Below are 15,591 nucleotides of genomic sequence, written 5' to 3' on the forward strand. Positions count from 1 at the left end.
CCCACTCTCATCTTGTGCTTCTCCTGCTCTTTTGCCTCATTTTGTTCCCCACTCTAGTCTTTTATGGGAGCTTCTGTCATTGTTACTAATGTTTAATGCAGAAGGATACCATATTGACTGTGACCAATGTTACCTCAGTATGTTTACATCATTAGAGACAGGGAGCTATATACCACCCCGAGGATTAACTGGAATAGTAGTTCTCTCGTTGCCTGTAACACTTCCTGTCAATTAACCCCAACTCTTACACAGCTGGAGTAAGCTGACTGTGAGCAACGTTGTGAACTTACCCAATGTAAGCTTATGCAACAAACAGCAACTCACTTCCTGAACTGTTTCACTATTGGGAAAACTTTTCATCATTTCCACTATAACATTGTAGCAGCGAACATTTCCAGACATGAGCACTTCAACATTGCTGGCTAAAGGAAGAAACAGAAACAAAAATTGCTTCTTAAGAAAAAAAATGTTATAGAATAGAATCATAGAATCGTAGAATCATTTAGGTTGGAAAAGACCCTTAAGATCATCAAGTACAACCGTTAACCCATGTAGAGAACTGCTAGTGTAAAACAACAAGATGTCTCAAACAGCCTCATGCTAAAACCACAATGCAGAGCAACGGTCGCTAGGACCCAGGACCCGACAGTACCCTGGAGTGGGGGGGAGGGAGGGAGTCCTGTGGAGACAGGGCGGCCTTGCCTCGGCCCCATTCCCCATGGTCTGTGAAGCGTCTTATTCCCCCCCACACACACACACCTACTGCCTGGGGGACAGTCCTGGTATCGCTCCTCTTGGTTTGACTGGTTGCTGATGTAATTTTCCAATTAGCAAAACTACTAACCACTTGTGCCTTGGGAAAGGAATTTGGGAGGGAGCTAAAAGATAACAAACTGTGGAAAACTAACAGCTCTAACCTTGAAGAAGAGCTAACAAGCCGACAAAAGTGATCGCCTTGGCACCAAAGACTGGACAGTGGCCAGAGAAGATAAAACTGCAGGAAGTAAGTGAAAGGTAAATGTGGCGAGGGGAGATCACGACCACCGACTCAATTCAGGACCGAAAAGACTTGCCCCCCCCCCCCCCACCTGAAAGGAGCATGCCTGCTAATTTACATAGCAAGCGAGGCTAATTTAAATACAGTAAACCAATAGTATATGAAATGTTAATCACTAACCAATAAGTGTAAATTTAGGCGGGTTTATACTAATCATGTAGCCTGATAAATGTGCTGTAGTTTGTTGTGTGTGTCGGTGCTCGTGTGTGTACCGGTACTCGTGTTTATGTTCGTGCTCATGCTCGTGCGTGCGTGATTTGTGGAATTATTATCACCGAGCACCCTGCGCAGAATCAACATCTCTATAAGAACCTTCACTTCTCCTCACTCCTTTTCTTCCCTCACCGAATACCCTTGTTGGCAGGACCAACGCTGGATCCAGGACTGCTGATTCTCTTTTCCTTCTCTCTCTCTTTCACTTTTCCTAAGGTGATTAAGTTGTTAAAGTTGTTAAATTGAAGTCAAGTGCTGCATGGCCTACGTTGATTTTCTGTAAAACCGCATAGCTGGGGTGAATATAACTGTGAGAGGGTTGGCGGGTATCGAATATTTGTACTCAATATTTGTCTCTATAGAAGCTTTCTATTAAAGCTGGTGTTTGTGTACGGACCTTGAGTGTTGGCCCACCTTAATCCACACCGAGAGGATTTGCGAATCTTTGTCACTCCTCCCCCCTCCTCCCCAGGTGGGACGTGACAACCCAGCACTGCCAAGCCCACCACTAAGCCATGTCCCTAAGCACCACATCTACCCGTCTTTTAAATACCTCCAGGGATGGGGACTCAACCACTTCCCTGGGCAGCCTGTTCCAGTGCCTGATTGCCCTTTTGCTGAAGAAATTTTTCCTAATACCCAATCTAAACCCTCCCTGGCACAACTTGAGGCCATTTCCTCATTGGGTTCTAATTCAGACTTTATTTAATAAATCTAAATAGATTTATTTAGGAAACTGGGCCTATGTTTCAGTTTTTGCCTTGCAACTTGAGAGAAGGGTGGTATTTTTTTCCTTGGTATTGTCATAGAAGATATTAATGACTACCAACACTTGGAAATAATTCCTTAAGTTCAGAGGCCATGTAAACATTTATGGATTTGTTCCATTCTATATCAGGCTATGTAACAGGAACCTCCTCACAAGCTATCCTTATGTAACATTTTTCTTAAAGCTGAGCAAATTGTTTTATAAATATTAATTCAATCTTATAAGTGGTGTTTATAACATGATTGTGATCAGGTAAACATTTTACAGTACTTCAGTAATATTCTCAGGGGCATACAATTAAGAAACAATTTTTTTCTAATAAATGTAATTTATTTGATTTAATCATGTTTTTCTAAGTTTTCCTTCTTTTTTAGGGGGCAAGTTAGCAAGTTATTCTTTTAATTTAAATAAGTTCTACCATACGCCTATTGTGTACTGAGGGTACAGAAATGTTCAGCTAATGCTCCTGCAATATTTTGAAATTCATTGCAAATTCTGTATTCCACAGCATCACAGAATGGTTGAGGTTGGAAGGGACCTCTGGAGGTCATCTTGTCCAACCCCCCCCTGCTCAAGCAGGGCCACCTAGAGCAGGTTGCCTGGGACCGCGGCCAGATGGCTTCTGAGTATCTCCAAGAATGGAGATTTCACAGCACCTCCAGGCAACCTGTGCCACTGCTTGGTCACCCTCACCCTGTTTACTGCTTATTACGCAGGCCAGATACAGAAACCAACAGGACATTCACATGAGCCAGTAAAAAGACAGAATGCATCCTTTCCTACTGAGGACAGAGCGATCCCACATACAGTAACTTAAGGCAAAACAGCAACATGGTATTTGAAACACAGTGTACGAAAGCATCCTTGCAGTATGTCTATCCAGGGTATGAGACAGAATATGAACCCAAAAAAATCCTGGACAAAATCCTGGCCCCAGTGAATGAAAGGGAGTCCTGTCACTGACTCCAAGGGAGTTAGCATTACTCTGCTGAAGTCTATAAACTTTCTTAATCGTTCTTTCAACAGCTTGGCTTTCCTGGATACAATGTAAGAGGAACATTCACAACTGTATTACTAAAGATAATTAGTTTTTTTAAAGTGTCAGGAGATCTTCAAAATAATATATCTCTGAATATTAAATAATGATACTCTGTAAGCTGAAAAAACAAGCTCTGAGTGGGAAGCATTTTTGAAGCATTCTATTTGATAGTGAAGAAAGGTACCTTTCACAATGCTTTAAGATGACAGCAATTTAGTCATGTCATTCTCAACTGAAAACACCTTTTAAAAGGTACGTTCCACAAAATAGTATTGCATCACTTCACAGTGTTATCATTTCACAGGTGACAAGTATAAACATATTAAAATATTCAGAAGATTCTAAAATTGTTTACTACAGAGAGAGCATAATTAACTGCATGTTTAAATCCTGCAAGAACCAAGCAATGGTACATTTGCAGGGAGCCACCATTTCCCAGAACAAGCTAGAGAAAAGGAGGTGGAATGGATCTCATTTAATCTTAGCCGCCAAAACTTGGTCATCTAGGTTCTCACAACAATTGATGAAGAGATCTGAGCACTCCGTATGGTGATTCATCCCACGTGTAACAGATACCTCTCTTAGGGTTAGGTAAATTTCCTCTTAAGGTGCCTGTTTCTCCTCATTAAACAGAGGAGAAGCCTGGATGGATGGATGCCTATGACCACCATTCAGCTGGCTAAACCGAGGTTTAAAAGGGTTCTTGTACCTCATTGCAATAAACTCTTACCCTTCAATTTCTCATGACATATGAGCTGGAACAGTCTACATACGTCTTAGTGAAAGAAGGCATAGTGAGGTACAAATCCTTGATGTAACTCATTTGGAACAGAGACTTGAACTTCAGACAAACATTTTACTACTGGATAAACTAGAACGTGTACTTACAGTGAATGATTTTCTCCATGGTGGCCTTAAAGGAATACATTTTCTTGCAGGTATTGTGGGATGTCACAGACCAAGAGTATGAATGCTGGCAAAAGGAGCCTAGCTTTGCACATTCATGTGCATGCTATCTTTGTTTCTCTGACTATTTTCAATCTTTCATATCAGAAATGGGAGTGCTAACTCCAAAATAAACACCTACTTTATTGCTGGTCTTTATCATGCCCTTCTCTTGTTAAGCTTTGTGTAAGTATTTACTATTTTAAAAAGCACTTAAAATCTGGCATCCTCTTCCTTAGAAAATGGCAATAACTTCTGGGGTACAGTAAAATTATTTCTGGCTCAAGGAATACTTAACTTTTTAAACACAAACTGGAACAGCAAGAAGTTTGAGTAACAGAAACTAAATAGCTTGGAGTCTGATGACATGTGGGACACTCCAGTCTAGTTCTTGTTTTGTGGCATACACGGGGCCAGCACGGTTCCTACAGAGCCAGACACGATGCATGAGCAAGGCTTTCTGAGAAATCATGTCTGCAAGAGTACAAGATTATGCACCTCATGGAAGACATGAAGACCAGGACCCTGCTCTATGCTTGCCAAAATTGTGACTACCAGCAGGAAGCTGACAAGAGCTGCCTCTGTGTCAAGAAGATCAAATTGCTGTCAACAAATTGACACAAATCATCAATCACATTTCTCAGGACCTGATTTTGCCCACAACAAGGGACTGCTGTTATCAGAAGACAAGACATAATGAAGACATTTTCTTCCCATCTTATTGCACAACACTTGAGGACACTGTAAGGCTCTATGATGTGTGCAGCGCTACCAGTGCTCCTCATTGCAGCCACCACTGAATCATTGGGGGGGGCGTATCTGAGCCCAGATACCTTTTCTCAGCCCTGGACATTGGATTTGCGTGGGCGATTTTCTCCAGCCTCTGCCAACAGTGTTCTTTAGCTGCCACCCAAACTCACTGAAGATTTATTTAGTCAATAAATACATCTTATTTTTCAAGTATTAAAAAAAGACAGGGCAGGGTCTTGAACTTTGACCTCTACAATCATGATGAGCACCTTCATTATCACTTACTCCAAGCAAAAGAAAGTCTCTTTCTGTTCTTTATGAGAGATTTCAGCTTTATCAGAATTGCTGAATATGAAAATTTCCCATGAAAAACTACAAATCAGTATTTCCTAAAGAAAACAGAAAAGTGATTTGTCTGGCAACTTCCGACCAGTTCTCACTGATTTTTTACAATCACTGCAAGATTACTGCAAACTGACGTGAACTGATGCATTCTATGGGAGGTAAGGAATTGAAAATAACTTCCAATAATGCACTTACATGGACCAGCTAAGGAATGTAATGAATAAAGTGCAGGAAGAATCACCTCTTCTTTCTCTGGAAACTCTTCAAATACTTTCAGTATGATCATATGATCTTTGCTTTCAACAAATTCAGTCAGCTGTTCTTCCGGAACTAAATTGAAAAGCAAGAGAGATGTTTTCAGGAAATAGTTCATATCCTGGCACAAAAACAATTGTCTTTTCTCATGTTATCAAATCTCCTTATATTTACTTTCTATGTTTCACACAAAGTAAGGTACTCCCCATACACATCACCTTCCACAGACTCCTTTTACTAAAAACTGAGCCTTTCCTTCAGTTAGATACTGTCTTGGTGAGGAATATCTGAAGTTCGTTCTGTGAAAAAGGCTAAGCATACAGTGAAAGCAATTTGATGGAATGCCATTTTGCGTACTCCATGATTTTATTTCACTTCTCAACCTTTTTTGATAATGGAGTTCTTCCCATAAAGACTACAGCCATGCTTTAATAACATCTTGCCTTCATTGTAATAACGGCTTAAGGTTTTTCCATCCCTGCCCCCTGACATTTGTACTGACAAAGCTGTGTGGCCGTGCAATGAACCAGATAAGGGAACTGATCCAGGTTGAGAAAGAACGACACATTTCAAATTTCATAAAAAGAATCATTTTCTGAATCTGGTTCAAGCTAAGACTAGGCAAACATTCACATTACAATAACTGACAAGGTGGCTCAGAGGCAGGAAAAAATAGCCAGGGGCAGCCTAGGAACTTGTTGCATTAGCACTACCATCAAGAAGAAGGTATGCAGGTTTGTACCTAGAGCAGTATGTAGCCCTGCAAAAATCAGGCACTTATAAAAAACATGCACAGAAAACCTAAGAAGCTCAGACCTTTGTGGAAACGGAAGAGAAAACACAGCAGGACAAAAGTATTTAGGGAGAGCGAAAGAGGGGAAGGAACACAGAAGATAATTCCAGGCACACATGTGTGGGAGGAAGACTTAGACAAAGCAATACAAAATGCTGCCAGAAAGAACAAATCTGAAGAATTGGAGACTATCTTTGAAGCCAAGGAGTACAGCAGACTTGGTGGGAGTGCTAGTATTTCTCAACATTTATTTTGAAGCAAGAAACTCAAGGCAAAGCAAGGCTGCTACAACAATGGGACTTCTGGTCATTACACATGCAATTCCTGAAAATTTTGCAGAAATTCAATACATGGTGACTTCATTTCTAAGAAGAAACACAGGAATATCATAAAGATACATACTCATCTTTTAGCATTGTCAGGATCAAAAGCAGAATCACGTAATCAAAAGCAGAATCACAGAATCAGAATTGTTTACACGTTACTAAAATTTGCCAGCCTTTAAATAAACACTCCTGTTTTTTGAGAATTAAAATCAAATATCACTACTCTTTGTTCAAGTGTTACTGACTAATATTGAATCCCATCTTTTCAGTTAACTCTAGAGTCAGAAATGAAGAGACATTTTGATTTTTTGAAAATTTCATATTCATTGCTCTAATTTAGAAAATTTGTGATATTGCTTGGGAAACCTGTTTTGTGCTAACTCATTCAAAAAACAGGTATAATACACAAAACAGAATGTGGAATGCAAGAATTCATTTATTGCAATTAAATAAACATCTGCATTCCCCTCCCAACCTATACATTTTTCTAACTTAATAAACTACAAGATATAAATACCTTTCTCAAAAAGTTTGTGTAATGCTTTACATCCATGTTGCTGAATCTCTTCATTTTTAGGGAAAGTGTCCATGGCATTAAACACCAAGGAAAACACATCCACCTCTTCCTCCAAGAGCAGGAAAGCAATTACATCTGAATAGCAAAAGAGATTACATGTTGCACTGATTAGTTCTCATTGTTTTTATTGAAGCACTGTACTTAACCATTAAAATCCAAAATTCTTTAATACCATCCTTGAAATTTACTCTGATGGCTCAAATCCAGGTTTTTGTATAACACTTAAGGATGTTACCTCTATTTTACAATACAACTAAGGTGTTCTAAAACATTACTGCCAAAAAGACAGTTTCCCCTCTCCACTCTTGCTCCCACCTTGCACTGCTTTGGTACTTGTCTGATCCCTCGATGAGCCAGTCCAACTCACTAAACTGGCAGAAAATTAACCCATCAAAAAAACCCCTTTTTGCAGTCATAGCAAGCTGAAAAGTTTCACGAAGAAGTAAGGTTGGTATAAGAAAGAGGGCAGGCCTACACTACCTGAGGAAAGCAAGAGAGGATTTGATATGTACCTGTCAGCTACAGTGAACCATGAAATCAGTTCATCTGTATCATGAAACCCTATTCTCACTCCCTCAGCCATTTGCTCAGCCTGAAACTGAACTGAAAAGCCAATCTTACTGTTGCTCTTATGACATAAAAAAAATTCTGAAAAAAAATATTACTCTATAGCATGTGTAAGCAAAAAGATTAATATTCATGACAATTTTTCAAGCTTACAGCAATAATAGAATTTATAATGCCTGTCCCAGTGTTTCAGCTGCAGCTGGGTTTTTTTGTGTTTGTTTGGTTGGGTTTTTTTGTTTGTTTTTTTTTTTAATAGATCTTTCTATATGGCATTCACACTGGCCTATCAGCTCCAGCTATAGTGCAATTCAAGTTTACAGACATATAGAAATAAAGAATACTAAGAGAATAAAAGTAAAGTAGTAAAGTACTCTTTACTAAGAGTAAAGAATACTGACAAGGTACAATTTAAAATATTTTTCCGAAGTAAGGTAGTTGAAATGAGAGTCAAGGGAAACATTCCTATTCTAACAATAATTTGTGCTAATACTATATGCTGGCTCGAATAAAACTAGCAGAATTTCTCCCTTAGGGTCTCTCTTTAATTTCAACAGAAGATCAAGAATCTCAGCACCATGAGAAAAGTTCTCTGTACCTGGTAAGATTAGGTCTCTGCAGAGCAGAATAACAGAAATGTCAGAGATGACTCACTGTTTTCAAAAGTACTAACCAGTACAAAAGGAAGCAAGTCAGAATGTCACCAAATTTATACTTTGTTAAGAAAAAATAAGCTCTTCACTAATTAACAGCAAGTATTTGTGTGTATGCTAATAACAAGTTGGCAAAATTAATCGGTCATGTTCTTCACAGCCTTGCAATCTGGAAAATCATTTCTACCTGGGTAAAAAACGTGCAAAATAGCACTCATTATTTTGTATACAAGTACAAATGACAAGTGACTTTACAGAGTAAAACAGAGAGAAAAATCAGGTCCGATGTGTACAGTCACACATTTCATATCACAGTTCTGTGTTTGAAAGGCTTAGACAAAGTAGGAAAGTAAAACACACAGTACCTGACATGAGGAGTAGATTTAATGCTTTCAGTCCTATTACTGAGAGATTTATATTTCCTTTGTGGACTGTAAGCATTTTAAGAATCTGCCTAAAAATTAAAAAAAAAAAAAAAAAAAAAAAGAGAGAGAGAAGAGTTATGGCTAAAGAAATATTAACATACACAAAATTTTATCAAACATTTACTTTAAAAACAAAAATAGTTACAGAAATTAACAAAAGCTTAAAAACCTCCTGGTTATTTTTTTTTAAACTTTTATTTTGGTTTAAGTTTTTTTCAAGTGAGCAATGAAATAATGTTGGTATTTTAACTATTATCATACTTCATTAAAATAATGATGTATAGTTTATGAATTTTACTTTAGTTTTTAATTAATTGTAGATATTAATTCTACAGGGGAGAAGTCTCATTCAGGATGGTGTTACTCTACAGAAAGCAGGGTTGTGGAGCACAGCAGACTGTGGACGGTATGGCACTGTTCTGTTTGCTGCAAGAGTTAAGTTACAGTGAGCGATCAAGGGTTTGCTAGAAGAGAAGCAGCAGTTTCACAGCTAAAGAACTTGGACAGCACCTTGAAGAACGCTACCCTAAGTTTCCACCATACAGCACTTATGTGTTGCTGGACAAATCACTAAAAACAAACATTTCATAGACTGCCAATTGTGCACTCCTTACTTTCTGGGAGGCCCAACTTGAGACCCATGGATATTAACCTCTGAAATGCTGCATCAGAGTCAAAGTTGACTTTTTAAACAGAGAGCGCCAAACAATGCTAAGTAATCTGAAAAATCCAGTGCATGTATCAAACTGGGCACCCAAAAATCAGTTGATACTTTTAACACATTTTGCTCAAACTACCATCTGTAAAACAGTGACCACAAATCCGTAACACCTTCTCAATAAAGAAAATTTTAAAAGCTCTAGACAATACTAATGAACACTAAGAAAAGCTGAGAAGAAAATGAATAGGCCAGTTTTCACATAAGGTATCACTAATGTACAGTAAATAAAGCAGTGGGCCAAACATTGAATGATGTTGATGACAGAAAATAAATAAGCGTTGATTTTGCACTGAATGAAGCATATCTCAATAGGGGGGGGGAAAAACAAAAAAATGGATAGGCTCATACAAAAAAAAAACCTGAAGAAACCTTCATTTTTTTAATTTTCATTATTTTGGAGAGCTTGACTCTGCAATCTTAATCTTCAAATGTGAGTCTTTGTATATATAATATCTAATAAAAACGGATTATGCAGTAGTTTGCAATACTTCAGTAGATATTCTCGACCTGTCTTGAAAAACAAAAAGCAGCACTTAAAAGTTTCATCCAAATTTCATTCCTCAGCTCTAGCAATGGTGTTGTTTGCCTTGCTAAAGTCTAACTTTATAAGTCAGCGTGAATGTATCACTGTTTTATCTCTTTTCCCTTCATACTATGATGTTGCTAGTTTCTCTCTCCTCTGTTGTAGCACTAGTGTCATAGCTATGATGACCAAAGTACACATGAGGCAAACTCTGGTGGGCAATATAATATCTGTTACCTTTTGCAGGATAGGAAATCATAACAGTATCAGTCCAATAAAAGATATATTGTCTGTTCATCTGAACCATGCCTTGCTTACACACTTACACTCTCATGAACACAAAACTGCTACTGAAATCTAAGGTTAGTCAGAATACTGTGTCGGATGATCTTAAGAATGGAAAATAAAATCCAGTTAAATGCTGGGTTTTTTTTCTTAAATTGAGAATAGATTGAAACTTCTGTATGCACACTTTGGACTTATAAGTCTACAGACACGGATAGATGGTGGCATTTGGGTTTTCAGTCCTGAGGCAAATTCTTGTCCCAGCATACAGCCCACATGTATGGACTAAATAGTAGGGTGATGAATCAAGGAAAATGAAGAGCCACCCTAACCAAGCTGGTAGAGTAGCTAAACAGACTCCCTTAAATATGCTTTAACCTCCTGATTAAAGGGGTCTAGACTTAAGCATTCCTAATGCATTTTATTGTGTGGTTGCAGGTGTGTGTGCACATGCATACATGCGTAGAAACTGTACACGGGGTGAAGATTCCTTCACCTCTTCACTCCATAAGTAGCTGTGGCTTAGACTTCCTTACTTCTTACACCCTGCATGAAAGGAAAACCTTTTCTGGGACCCAAGAATGAACACCACCACCTCTAGCTCTCAGAATAAGTCTCAGTCAATTAATAAGCCTTTAAGCTGCCAAAGAAATCTTAACTAGCTTGTACAGTTTCAGTTCAGTTATTCCTCGCTCATGAAAAGCAATCAAAATCACTTTTGCTTTCTAACAAAAATTGCCAACACTTCTTTCAAGGGAGTTTATTCCCCTACTGACCATGTACTCTAGCCACCACAAAACAAACAAACAAACAAACAACCCCCCACAAAACCAAACTGCATCACCATGCAAATGATCTTACAATAGCAACCTTTCTAAGGAAGCATATGGTGAAGACTATAAAGGCAGAAGCAGATTCACTAGGGGAATTACAAGGTTGTAGCTTCTTGCTGTCATTATCAGCCTTGAATGAGGCAATCTGTCCGAGTGAGAGAACACCAAACCAAGCCCTTCTCCCCTGTTTGTATTATACCTACATCTACAGCTAGCATTTGTGCTATGGAACAGCTACAGAGCTAACCTATGTGGGTTTTCACCCCATCTAACCACAGCCATCCAGAAACCAGTTGCTTAGACTCCCTCAATGGTTAATGTACAGAGACGAGCAAGTCCAAACTGCAACTTGCTCCAGGATAACTTACTAAAAAGATGGAATGAACCATCCTCTCTGAAGGTAATTGTGTCCACTGACTTCACAGGTAGTTGAGGTGACCAGTTTAAATACTTAATTTTTAAAGAGTAAGATTAGGTGTGACAAACCCCCCTCTTCTGGATTTACACTACTTTAGGCTTGTGGATACAATTCCTCCCATTTGGAAAGAACACCCACACAAACACAAGCAGGTAATACTGCATCTGTCTATTAAAATGGAAAACCTTGATAACCACAGAATCCCAGCATCACTGAGACTGGCAGGGACCTCTGGAGGTCTCCTATTTCAACTCCCCTGCTCAAAGCAGGGTCAACTACAGCTGATTGCTCAGGGCCATGTCCAGTCAGGTTCTGAATATCTCTAAGGCTTGAGACTTCACAACCTCTCTGGGCAACTTGTTCCAGTGTTTGATCAACCTCACAACAAAAATCAGGAAAAAAAAAAGGGTTGCTTGTTTTTTTTTAATGTTTAAGTGGAATTTTGTATATTTCGATTTGCGCCCACTGCTTCTCAACCTGTCACTGGGCGCCACTGAGAAGAGCCTAGCTCAGTCTCCTTTACTTTCTCCATCAGGTATTTATACACACAGATAAGATCCCTGCTTGCATGAGTCTCTCATTCCGAAGGCTGAAGAAACCCACAAAAATATTCAACAGTTTAGAAGCTGGTGTAATAACTTTATCTAAATATATCTCATTGCATATATATGCTGCCATGATAACCAAGCATTTTGGAAGCCTCTTTGCATACAAAATACTTACTGGTGAACACCCAGTACTTCCCAGTCCTTCCCAACATCCTTAGGAGCTATGTTCTGTAGAGTACTTGGACAAATTTCTATTAATTTACAAAGAAGTGACCAACCCATCTGTAAAACAAAAATGTAGCAATTTTAGAACAGATACTCTGTTTGGAACTTCAATGTTGTCTTCCAATATTCTTGGCTTTTGAAGACGGATGTTCTGAAAAGTTACCTAGCTAAATCAATAAGGGAAAATTAATTAACACAGGAAAAATGACATAAAAAGTTAAAAGATGGAGATAAAACAGATAGGATAATTATTATGAAAGCATTGCTTGTAGGAACACATCACTCTCAATGTGCTTCATCACTGCTTGGGGATAAAGGACACATAGTTAAAAGAGATGCTGGCAGAGAGAAAAATGTGATGTGATCCACAGTATGTCATCATGGGCTAGGGAAGACCACTGCACTATTACAAGTAGTCCAGCTTTATTGAAGAACAGCTGTTTCTATAAGAGTTTGCCATTTAATTGCAAATTATAAGAAGAAAGGATAGGTTTTTAAAGGTGCCCAATGTTTCAAATGGGGATGAGATACCTAAACAATACTATATATTTCATATTCTTGACATCAATTCTCAATACTGTGTGCTTTCAAAACCTAATGAAGGCAGTGAAAGTTTTGAGATCATAAGGAATGAAAGATGAACTAGAAACAATATATTTGTTCTTAATAACTACCTGCTCTACTCTATGCAAATTCTTTGACTTTCAAACATCTCTAAATAATGCCAAAACTGAAAAATGTTCCTCTTTGGTCTTCTGTATTGGAGAAATCTGCGCTCTTATGAATGCCTGCAGGCCAATATGATTGAATGGGCTTTAGTGAGGATGAAATAAGCAAAATCTGTACAAAGAATTAACTGATGAGCAAGAAAACCCTGCTGTATTGAAAGAGAAGTGAACTGAGAAATGTCAAAGTCAAGATGAAACAGATTTTACAAAAAGGAATTAAAACAAGGCACAAAAGTTTCTGTGGTCGTATAAGTAAAAAGAAAAAAAATGTGGAAGTAGACCTGTGTGCTTTCAGAATAGGGTCAAGACAGAAGATATCTAAGTATGGCTCAAAAACTACATGCGTAACTGGATCAGTTTTCGGCAGAAGAGTTATGTAAAGCAAAGGCGTCAAGACAGGACAGCCGACAACAGGAATGTAAATGGCTACCTCCACAGAGTTTAACTGTAAAGTTCATGGAACGTGCATGATCTCTAACCATGCAGTCTGCAAGACCAGAGAGAGCAAATCGCAAGTCTGGTAGTGCAGAGACACCCATAGGTACAGCATAGGCTTGAATCTAGACAGCTTTCCTGACAGCTTTGGCGAATACGAAAAAGCTGACGTAGCTTCCTGGGAACTGGAATTCTGCTTTTACCTTTCACATACTTGGTTACATGGGCTATGTTCACACTATCTTCAGTAGTTTTGTTTTTGTTTCAATGTAGATTTGCAGACCCAAGTGTTTTAAGCCAATTACAACCTTAATGTCTGCAGATTGAGCTTGACCACAAGCCAGTTTCCATGGTCTTCTCCTGCTTGGATAGCAAGCTGGCTTGCTCTACATGAGACTGCAAACCAATTACTATGGACATTCAGGAGATCAGGCTGGGCTACGCAAATGAGTCCTGACTAAACATAAGTGCACAGAACAGTCTTAGCAATCATCAGTCCTCCCCAAGATGAGGATATGTCATTACCTAACTTTCCATATTCCAAGCAAAACAGAGTTTATCAATGACAGTCAATCAGGTACAAATTTCAAATCTGCATGGCAAAGACATTGTAGAGGTGACCATTAACTCATACACTGTGTATTGCTTAGATAAGATTTTATTTTAAAAGTTCCACCTCATGGCATCCTAACTGTTCTTGTAAAATTTAGAACCTGATGAAAATTAGCTTAATGTCTTTAGAAAATCCCTTTTTGTATTAAAACTGTTTCTAATGAAATTTATATTACTAAACATTTTTATTTGGATTGTTGTGACTCCAAGTATTGACAAACATATATAAGAACTGTGGATCCTGAGAACACCAAAGGAAACATCTGACCTGCTAATATGTGGTCTATTTTACAATATTAAAATCACAACCAGAGATAACAGAGAGCTTGTTATCTGTTTAGTAATTACATAAGAAAGTAAGGGTCTTTTACATAACAGAAATCCTAAAGGTTACAGGGAAAGGAAAAAAAAAGTAAACGAAGACATTCTTATAAACACTTAAACGGGTCCCTGTACACAGAAACAGTTGGTGGCATGTTATTTTTAAATCAGACCCTTTTCATGTCTAGCATGCAATGAATTTGTATTACATTAGGTCACACCTTCTACATGAGACAATAAAGCTCTGCTGACTGCTCTTTACTCAAGTGTAACATATTTTGCTCTTGGGTTTCTGAGCTGCTCCAATCATTGCCAGCCAGTAACTGCAGAAAGAAACTACCATACTGACTTAAAGACGTCTATTTTACTTTAAGGCACTATTGACTTTCCAGCCCAGTACCTTCCTTCTTCTAAAGAAGCTTGCAGGGTTTATGCCTGTAGTCCGACTTGCACTTGTACTTGCAATATTAAGCAAATTTATTCTGTACAAGCCAGTGGAACAGCAGCACAACATGATGCTTTGTAACCAGTTAAGGAGGGGAGGGAAATAAAATCCTTACTCCAGATATGTCTCTTACTGTGTTTGTTCTCTTATGTGAGTCAATTCTATTACAATGCCAGAAGCAAAAGAGATTGATTAATCAATTCATTCAATGAAAATTCATTAGTAGTGTAAAGAGACTGCACTGAAATCAGGACTACATTACTTTAGCACTGCCATAAAGTGAGAAATTATGTATTCACAAACACTGTAAACGAATCACAGTGAATGAAGCAAGAAGACAGAGCTCTACTAACATATTGTGGATGTTTGTAAATATCATAACTGAATGTGAAGGAAGAGCTGCCTATGACATTTTATGAGGAACAGGATTTGAGCTTTGCACTGGCTATGAATCTCACACTTTAATACAAGGTAATAATGCAAAGGAGCTCCAAAACTTCTGAACTGAAACACTGTACAACTGCAAATGTAGGCAGAGAGAAGATTAAAACTCATTTTAAAATTCTATATTAAATCAAATAAGAGTGAGGTGTTTTAGCATAGTTAAAATGAAAATTAAGCAATCACTATCTTCCTCATGCACTTCTGAGAGTCTTGTGCTGTCATTTCAGACCTACCTCTGGTTGTGGTTGGATTTCATATTTTTTACTTCCTAGTCTAAACTTCTGGGCACTGTTTTTGTAAATTGTTATACACACAACATGCTTTATCCTGAAAATAACTGCT

The 15,591-nt window shown here is 38.3% G+C and overlaps 1 protein-coding gene across 1 annotated transcript in view; it reads right to left on the reverse strand.

Moving 5' to 3' along the window:
* LRRK2 (leucine rich repeat kinase 2) overlaps positions 1–15,591 on the reverse strand; it is a 71,678-nt gene that overhangs the window by 54,469 nt on the left and 1,618 nt on the right. Inside the window, exons 3-7 of the mRNA XM_087765365.1 lie at positions 12,215–12,321; positions 8,652–8,740; positions 7,010–7,144; positions 5,314–5,448; positions 291–422 (exon numbers count right to left, since the gene is read on the reverse strand). Of these exons, the coding sequence (XP_087621491.1) occupies positions 291–422; positions 5,314–5,448; positions 7,010–7,144; positions 8,652–8,740; positions 12,215–12,321 (598 nt within the window). The remainder of the gene's footprint in view (positions 1–290; positions 423–5,313; positions 5,449–7,009; positions 7,145–8,651; positions 8,741–12,214; positions 12,322–15,591) is intronic.

This window comes from Nipponia nippon, unplaced genomic scaffold, assembly GCF_047370975.1.
Source record: "Nipponia nippon isolate SJK-2023a ecotype South Korea unplaced genomic scaffold, ASM4737097v1 scaffold_3, whole genome shotgun sequence".
Lineage (NCBI taxonomy): Eukaryota > Metazoa > Chordata > Aves > Pelecaniformes > Threskiornithidae > Nipponia > Nipponia nippon.